Source organism: Lytechinus variegatus, chromosome 5 (assembly GCF_018143015.1).
Source record: "Lytechinus variegatus isolate NC3 chromosome 5, Lvar_3.0, whole genome shotgun sequence".
Lineage (NCBI taxonomy): Eukaryota > Metazoa > Echinodermata > Echinoidea > Temnopleuroida > Toxopneustidae > Lytechinus > Lytechinus variegatus.
Genome location: NC_054744.1, coordinates 41,830,653 through 41,840,397, shown reverse-complemented (window position 1 = coordinate 41,840,397; position 9,745 = coordinate 41,830,653). Strand labels below are relative to the sequence as shown.

Here is a 9,745-nt window from a genome sequence, read left to right as displayed (position 1 = left end):
CAAAACGCTATCCCGCATTCAGCATATTTTTTAATGTGTTTTTTTTTATTTGTGATTCGTGTTTAGGATTCTAGCCCGAGTGACTCACTCAAATACACCCTGAAATATAGCAACAAGGTCTTCTTTGATTGAAATGGTTTATAACCAACCTTACAAACACTAATTGATCCCTGAAGCTCCCTGCTAATAAGAAACAATTCCAAATAATAACCGTCAAAGCAGCATTTAATTCCCTTAAATATATATTACACATACAATATCATAAATCAAAGATATACAGTATATTTCTCTCCTCAACAACATATTAAGAGTACTGTTCATGTAGCAAATATAGAATAACCTCTTTTCATTATACAACTCGAATGGAACCATACAGTGTACATGTATGTCCTATCTCAACTATTCTTCCCACAATATTGTTTTTTTCCTCAACTGTTTTGTGATAAACTGCACAAGTATACATGTACATGTATGTACATACACAGACAAACTGTATGTTTTCGTTCGGTATGAAAAATCAATTTAATGACAGATAAGCTTTCATTTTTTTCAGCTGCAAGCCATATCATTTGTGATTAATATAAAATACACGACGATGTAAACTCAGAATTAGCATGTACTGTTGCATGCCAGACATGCATAAAGAAAACATGCAAGTAAAGGTCACACACTTTTTAATGCAATTACTTCAGCAAAAGTAATAAAAACTGATAAAAAATACATGTCCTATTTATATAAACCTTGCAATGGCAAAAAAAAAGCAAGTGGGCTGATATTTGACTGGTATCATCCTGAAATAAATATTCTCTCTTGCACACTGACATCAAGTAATCTTGCACCACCAAACCTCTTACCACACAATACATAACAGAAAATGTAGACAATTTTTTTAATTGTTGTCTTTGGAAAATAACTTAATCTCATTGCCTGGTCTACAGCATTCAGGTGATAATTATATACAACTAACATATGTCACAATGGCAAGAAAACAGAACTACCCATGTCCACAAATTATTAAGCTTATAATCTGATGTATTAATGGCATCCAGATTTCTAACAATCTTGAGAAAAATTGACAGAGCCATAGAATGTCATCACCGAACAAGTTGCAGCATCTGGGTTTCTCAGAAATAGTGGACGTGCTTACCAACTGTCAGTATGTCTTTACAGAATACTGCACCATCTGAATAACTGGCAGTGTCCAGGTGTCTAGACAACAGTAGATGTATTGTCCAACATACAAAGAGCACCTTAGAAGCTCACATACACCTCACCGTCAGACTAGCTTGCAGCGTCAGGTTTCTTGACTACAAATGATGCGCTTGCTACACTGTCAGAATATCTTCAGAGAACACTCTACATGTACACTGCACTATCTGAATCATTGAGAGTGTTTGGGTTTCTTGATTGCAGTAGATGTATTGTCCAACTGTCAAAGAGCACCATCGTAACACACTACCAACATCTCATAATTGATTAGCTTTCAAACATCTCAGTAATCCTGCAGCAATTGATTTCTTTTCCAAACTGTCAGACTGCCTTACATGTACACTTAATGATCTGAAAATTGGCAGTGTCCATGTTTCTTGAAAGCAGTAGATATATTGTCTTACTGCCAAAGGCCATCTGAGAAACACACTCCCTACATCTCTCCATCAGATAGGTTTGCAGCATCTGTGTTCCTGGATAGCATGTAGTTGTCCATGTCGATTGAGCGGCAGTTATGGATGGCATAGCGTAGTCTTTCTGCCATGATGGCTTGACTTGAGTAGGGTGGAATACGAAGCTGAAAGAAACAGGTCTGGGCAGTAGGGAGTCCATCAACAGACTGGAAAGATGGAGCAAGAAAGAGAGCATTAAAAAAGAAGTTTAAAAATTGGTATTACACATCACAGGTATACACAAACGATTACAAACATTGAAGAAAAAGGTACATTCCCAAATTTTGTATTATGTAAAGAGTATTACAGACTTTTTTTTCAAATAGAGACATGACGATGAAACATATACAGAATTTTCTGCTTTTTGTTAATACAGACATTTGACAACATATCCATTCTTTTTCAAAATTATTCAACCCAGAATGAAAAAGTCATTGCTGTATGTTTATCACATCAGAAATCATTATCTGGAGCCTATAAGACAAGGTAATAGCAATGACTGACTGCATTGACTACAATTAATCATGGATATTAAGCTCACGAATAGTCACTAGCCTTCTTGTTACAGGACACTGGATTTACACAACTGAAGCAAAAGTAGTAATCAATCACAAACTTTGTAATGGCCACCAAGGATCACTGTTGAATGCATTTTTATTTTTTCATTTTTCAAATCTGCTGGCTGCAAAGATTCATGTTAAGGGGCAATGTTGGGTGAATGAGATCAATACAGAAATCTGTTTGTTTAATGGCTACTCACCCTGTCCACTTTCATGATTTGGAAACGCTGAGAGATGTCTGCAATGTTTGCTGGGAGGCGGGACCTTCCAGACACAAATCGCATGAACAGGACGCGTTCTTCGTTGGTGAACTGTTCTAGAGTCTGCCAAAGCCACTGGACCAAGGGATGGTGTTCGTCAATTTCACGGTATCTGAAATTTATAGGATATTCATATTCATAATCATGATCAACTTTTTCACCTTCATCACTACAATCTTCAATACAGTCATGATCATCACTTTCATAATCACCACCATCATCGTCGCAGTCGTTGTCATCGTCATCATCACCATCATCCCCACCATCATCATCACAATCACTATCACCATCATCATCATCACCATCATTATCATCATCATCATCATCACCATCATTATCATCATCATCACCATCATTATCATCATCACAATTACCATCATTATCATTATCATCATCTTCATCACCATCATTACCATCATCATCACAATTACCATCATTATCATCATCATCATCATCAACATCATCATCATCATCATCACAATTACCATCATTATCATCATCATCATCACTATCACCATCATCATCATCACCATCATCATCATCATAATCATCATCACCATCATCATCATCATAATCATCATCATCACCATCATGATCATAATCATCATCACTATTATCATCATCATAATCATCAACATCATCACCATTTTCATCATTCTCATCATCATCATCACAATTACCATACCATCATCATCATAATCAGAAGCAAAGCAGCAACGGCAGTAGCATCATTATCATCATCATCATGACAACCATGCATTACTGATGCTTAATATACAATACAATAGAAATGTGTTGGCCAAAGAAGTTTGCTAACATTCTTCAGACAAATCATTAAAATACATATCAGATGACTCCCTCTCATTATAGATATCATTGATATCACTACTATCCTCATCAGCATTACCATCATTGCAATCATCTTATTGTTAATACCATAATTATATACACCACCACCACCATCACTATCAACATCGCCACCACCATCATCACCATATCATCAACATCATCACCATCCTCATTATCACAAGTTCTGCCATCATCACTACCATCACCACTACCACTCAATGTTTTCCACTCATTTTTCTCATAAACTGTTGAACACATACCTGACAACTCTCTTGAGGATATCGACTGAGATGACAGGCATCCCACAAACCATCTGTTCCAGCTGGCGATATGTCAGGAGTGAGAGGAGTGGTATTGGTATGATCCATGACATGCCTTCTCTTACAGCAGCCACCTGTAAGTCACATGACAATCACTTGGATGTCAAACACTTGTAAAGGTACATATCTCACTTCTCACATACCCAATGTGACAACTATCAACCTTTAGAAAATCAAGACTCAATTCAACTGATAGCAATCATGTTTAGCCTACAACAATACTAAGCAAAATACAGCAATAACCTATGATGAGCAAATTTTATAAATAAACAGTGGATTACTAATTTGTAGGTATGATTACATATTCGGCCCTCAGAACTTTTCTACGAATTGATAAAGCAAGTGAAGAATCTGTACAAGGGAGTGTGGGCTAAGCAATTGGAGCAAATATTACTTATCCAGCCTATAGATATTAGACATCTGGAAAAAATGCATATAATTCTCAGCCAAAACACACAAATAAATATTCCATTTTGTTTATATCTTACATGTAGGTGGAAATTATTTTAAATAAATATGAGCAGTGGCTACCTGGTAAAAGAAAAAGTAAATAATAATAATTTCAAGGTCGACATACCTGTCTGTCGAGTTCATGTAATCTGTATGCCAGAGCCCTCTCGACGTATTCCTTCCTGTTACTGAATGTGAGAGGGATACTCCAGCCCCCAGGTACAACGGGAACAAACCTTCCATCTGCACTCTGACCTTCAAACCTCTCAAGGGGTATCACCTAAATGAAAAAGGTTGCAAGGTCACAAGGTCAATGGGTAAGATCACATCCAAGTTTGCTCCACAAAAAACGACAGCCCTTCATAACATGAGATTTGCCATGCGATGAAAGCTCTTCAGTATCATCTCATGATAAAATATCCTGACAGCAGAATATCCTCTAGGCTTGTTTTCTCCAAGTCTTCAAAATGATGTCCAGAATATCTTACAGCAGTAGCTCTCTTGTCATCACTTTTGTTGGAGCAACTGTCTCATTTTGTTATCAGGTCATTACGTGTCATTCAAGTAAAAGCAGACAGTGGTGCTCAAAAGTTAGTGACCCCCAGCAAATACAGAACATATTTCAAGTGTTCAAGTTTTGCCATATTTTAGATATTTAATTGTGAAGTCAGGTGATAAAGTAGTATATTCAATAAAGTTTCTTTCTCTGGGTTTGCAGAGCATGAAGGAGTGCATTTTGAGTTGGGGATTCACCAAATTTGAGCACAACTGTATATACGCATGTTACAAAGTGATTGCATTTTGAGGAACAATCATCAATGATTTATAACAAGACTAATGTTTACACTGGAAAACAATTACACTGATTTATGTTCTCACTGGAAAATAATTATACTGATTGGCAATAGCCGTAAATGAGGATGCCTTCCTTTTCCCGAGCATCTGAACTGATGGATTTAATGAGTTGAGTAAGTAAGACAAGTGTGCAACAAGATACAGTCCTCCTGGGTTAATAAAAAAAAAATGGTTGATGTGTCAATTCAAAACCTGCTCATAATACTATAAAATCATTTAATGAAAGCTGATGTTTCTTTTCTTTTCCTTTCACGTCCTTGTTCTTAATTAATTTCTAGACATTATTCATAGATTTATCATTACTAAACTAACCTCATGAAAGTTATCTTCATTTACTCCACTCTTGTCAATATCACTGATGCTTCGCAGATTCTGCACATTAAGAAAATCCACCTGTTACATAGGGAAGAAAAAAGATAGAGAAATGTCAGCACAAGAAAGTTCATGTATGTAAACATAAAACCCAAATACTAGAGTGGTCTATACTGGTACATATGTTAGCATCAAATACAACGGAAATGAAGAGGGGATCTGCCATGGTGTAAAGTCAGAAACCTTCAGTTGAAATGGGGAAACTGCTCACTTCAACCAATATGATGATGGTGACGATGATGATGACAACGACGGTGACGACAACAATAAGGACAATTATGGTGACAATGATGAAGAAGATGACGAGAATGACAATGATGATTATAGTAATGGTGATAATGATGAAGTTAAGAGATTACACTGATGAGGATGATGATATAAATGATAAAATAACATCAGAATGAACAAAATACTCACCTCTTCCAAGTCTTGTGTAGTAAGGGGTATCCCAACCAGTTGTTTCCAGACCACAGGAGCAAGATGAAGATCAAGAGGTTTCTTTGTTCTAATGGCTACTCCAAACAAGATACCAAGGAACTTGAAAAGAGATAGCTGCTCCTCGGAGCTGGCTGAAGGGCTCAGTAAGAATCTTGGGGGAAAGATATCAAATGTATATTACAAGTACATATTTCATAGGAGTCAAAAACAGAATTTGCAATAGTGTACACATACTGTACGATTTCGGACCATTTCTCATCTAATACACCTGTATATATGTAGGGCAATTCCATAAAGTAATCAAACCTTCTTGAAGGTCTGACCCCTATTTTCTCAATGTTTACTTTTCTTCATGAACTGCTCAATTCTTGGTAATTTAAAAGCATTTCAACCTTTCATATGAACTAGAAAACAGAGATTAATATTTTCACGAAGATCCCGCACATACGAAATCGGAAGGGCATAGTTTTTAAAATTGCCCTGTTTTATTTCTCTTTCCAAAGTCAATACGTTGGGACTGGTAATTAATCTCTGGATTAAAAAGAATTGACTTATATGATGAAGAACAAAAGTTAACTAAAAAGACTGGCTTCATCCGTTTGAATGGACAAAATTTTGACAAAATTATACAGGGTGGAAGGGACATGAAATTAAACAAGGAATGCAAAAAGTACAGTATTTCTTTTATCCTTGATTTAAAGTAAAGATGAAGGCCTGTGATATGGTTGAAAGGTCTTCTCATTTATCAACCACCTGGAAATGACTACTGAATTTCACTGGTTTATTTCTTGATGATCTAACATAAAAAAAGATGACCATCATACCTATCCCTGTTACTGCCCGTCTCTGAGACTGCATTTGGTGTTGGGATGAGAAGACCTACAGTCCCAGACTCAAGCTCCTGACACATCTCTGTGATGGTATCATCAAACACCCCTCCAGCATCATCAGCACCTTCTCCTACTAATTTAACCTTCCAAGCTCTAGCAGGAAGCCTCAGATCGGCTGGCTTCAGTCGTACAACCTGCTTGGCTATCTGCACAAAGATGGGTTTGCACTTCCGTCCCCTGCAAATCAAGAAAGACAAATGCAAGTACAATTATTATAGTTTCTTTTTAGTTCTATATCAGATATTCCAGTGTAAAATATAGTCAACTTCACTAATTTTCTCACTCACAGGTTGAGACTTTGTCAGCAAAGTTTAAATCTTAAAATATCAGCTAATGCTAAAAGTTGTGTTTACATGTGAATTGGTTTGATTATGAGATTTCTGTGAGAAACTGATAGTATTATGAAATTTCGTTTACATTTAATTTGAATACTAAAATCTACCATCGATTTATTTGTGTGAATTTCTTATATTTTCATCCTTTATCAGCCATATATTTTCAAACCTGACTTGTTACTACTTTTCAAACTGTTAACTAGCTTTAACTAGATGAAGAATTGAACCGAAAATGTTGAATCATAAATGATGAAGGATACTTTAAATGACCATATCAAAAAACAAATATTGATTCCATTTACCTTGTTGCTAATCTCTTGACGGTGACTTGAGGGCCATAATTCTTGCCTTGTACCATGGTCCTACCAATAGCCCTCACCATGGGGAGGGTGTAGACCCTGGGCGCCAATAATGGCCGCAGAGATCCATCCATCAAGCCAGAGATACCAGCTCCATAAGGACCTAGAGTTATGTGCTGCATGGGAAAAATATATCATGAAAGATTTGAAAACATTGAAGAGAAAGCATCCAACTTCCTTGTAAACTTATCCATGTAAAAATAAATGTAGGTGCAAATACTTGAAATATATGTTGATGCAGTTAGCAGCCTTTCTTAAACTATTACAATGACAGTTTTATAATCAAGTCTTAAGCCATTATAATTTCTAAGTTTCCTTGATGATAATAGTTTGTCTTTGATTCAGGAATGTTTATTATTACAGCTAATATTTTTACTTCAATTAACTTCACAAAACATATCCCCAAAACAAAACAAAATCCAATAAGTTTACCTGAGCTGGATCTAGATTAAGTAGTCTCCATGATGAATACATAAGATCGCTGAAGTGATGAAGGAGTCTGAGACGAGCCCTGACACTACCTGGACTACAATCCTTGAGGGCAGTATACTGAGTTGGGATACGATCAGGTAGACCAAGCTGCAAGGGAGCAGGGGTACCAGGGCTGCATCGGGGTACAGGGGGTGCTGTCCAGGCAGCAGAGTGGCTACGCCCTGCAGAAATCTGTGAATAAATTGGAGATGCGCATTACTGTGTAATGTTCGAAATCATCGTACGAATACCTATGTTCAAATCTCTGCCTATGCTATCATCCTTCTAAGAATAAAAGCAAGTTTAATATCAAGTCGTAATGACGTCATAGCAGTCGTACGATTGGCTATGATTTGAAACTAATTTGGCCTTTACTCCAAAATAAAGGCTTACAATCTTACAAAATGGTTATATTTGTATTCTTTCAATTAATTTTAACCTCAAATAAAATGACATGTTCCATTTACATATTCAGAAAATGAGCAGAATGTGATTTGTTCCAAAATCGGATCGCGAACAGTCGTAAGGTGTGAGGTGGCCTTAAAGTAACTCACAATAGAGGAGAATCCTCATATTCTACCTTGTGTAGCATCAAGCAAAAAATTACTACTAGTATAGGTTACAAATTCTGTCAGAGGAAGTCTAGATTTCCCAAGTGGAACTCAGGAAATGCTGTTGCTAGGGAAGAGATATGTTCTCTCGGCTGGAACGAAACTAAAGGTTTCCTTTGAGAAGTGTTATTTTGAAGTATGCACACAAGAAATGTGCACTTATTTCAGTGTATTTATTGTTGTAAACAAAACAGAATAACTTAATCAGTTTATGCTGTTCTTTTCTTGTAATAACTCTACATTAAAATGTGCTTGAACTAGATGTAAATCAATCAAATCCAATAGATACACATCGTTAAAAGAAATTGATAAAATGTATGATCCTACCTGTTGGATGTTTTTCCCTTGCAACGAACCCACCAGGACAGGCTCCCTGACCGTGTTAAAATGACCCAACCCTAGCTGACCATCGCTATTACTACCCCACCCCCAGACATCACCAGTGCTAGTGAGGGCCAGGGTGTGCTCTGAGCCTACTGCAATGTCCTCTACAAAGAACCCTGCTAGGGCTAGGACCTGCTGGGGTCGGTTAGCCAGACGGGCCCTGTTCTCTGGTAGGCCTGTCAGGCGATCTGTGGGAAAAGATTGAGGGAAAATGAAGAGGGATTCAAGTAATGCAATACATTTTCTACTAATGAAGAAAGTGTCCTAGATATCTCTCTTTCATCACAATCAGCTACAATAAAGAGGATTTTACAAATTCAAGGAAAAGCCAAACAAGATTACCTACCAGGAGACTAATATTTTGTCATTGGAAAATTCATACAATGGTGTAAAAAGGGGTAAAGGGAAAAAATAGTTTACAAGCTTACAACAGCAATGGCTAATTGTTCACATACTGACAATGTCAAGCAAATTATTGTTTTAGAAAGCCATGTAGAACTTGAAAATGCCATAATTTGGGTATATTTTCTCAAATCAATATCAAATCTTAATGTTTTGATCATCTACTATCACCCCACTGATTTTAATCAAGTCATTATTTGGGGGTGGAACTAGCCATAAATCTTAAAAGACTACTCATGGATACTGTACCTTGACCAAATGTGAAGACTCTACCATCCTTTGTGAGAGCAACAGAGTACTGAGTGCCACAGCAAACCTTCTTTACACCAATGTTGCACAAGGTTTCAATCCTCTGCAAAGGGTAAATGAGAAATCCTTTTATATGAAAGACATATTACACTGGATTGCCACTAAAAACTGCATTATCCAAGGCATTCACCTACCATGGAAAATACATAAGTGAGCAATGACTCATCTCTAAAAAATTCATAATAGCCTTGATGAATTACAAAATTGCCCCTTCCCTAA

At 36.7% G+C, this 9,745-nt stretch overlaps 1 protein-coding gene across 4 annotated transcripts in view; it reads right to left on the bottom strand.

The window, feature by feature from the left end:
* Nucleotides 1-1,061: 1,061 nt before the first annotated feature.
* Nucleotides 1,062-9,745, bottom strand: part of LOC121416188 (probable E3 ubiquitin-protein ligase HERC1) — a 67,764-nt gene continuing 59,080 nt past the window's right edge. For all 4 annotated transcript variants that reach the window (XM_041609676.1, XM_041609673.1, XM_041609675.1 and 1 more), the window contains exons 66-76: nucleotides 9,467-9,569; nucleotides 8,759-9,003; nucleotides 7,782-8,012; nucleotides 7,293-7,465; nucleotides 6,590-6,832; nucleotides 5,745-5,916; nucleotides 5,268-5,348; nucleotides 4,228-4,380; nucleotides 3,591-3,724; nucleotides 2,422-2,593; nucleotides 1,062-1,828 (exon numbers count right to left, since the gene is read on the bottom strand). In XM_041609676.1, the coding sequence (XP_041465610.1) occupies nucleotides 1,643-1,828; nucleotides 2,422-2,593; nucleotides 3,591-3,724; nucleotides 4,228-4,380; nucleotides 5,268-5,348; nucleotides 5,745-5,916; nucleotides 6,590-6,832; nucleotides 7,293-7,465; nucleotides 7,782-8,012; nucleotides 8,759-9,003; nucleotides 9,467-9,569 (1,893 nt within the window). In that variant the 3' untranslated portion in view covers nucleotides 1,062-1,642. The remainder of the gene's footprint in view (nucleotides 1,829-2,421; nucleotides 2,594-3,590; nucleotides 3,725-4,227; nucleotides 4,381-5,267; nucleotides 5,349-5,744; nucleotides 5,917-6,589; nucleotides 6,833-7,292; nucleotides 7,466-7,781; nucleotides 8,013-8,758; nucleotides 9,004-9,466; nucleotides 9,570-9,745) is intronic.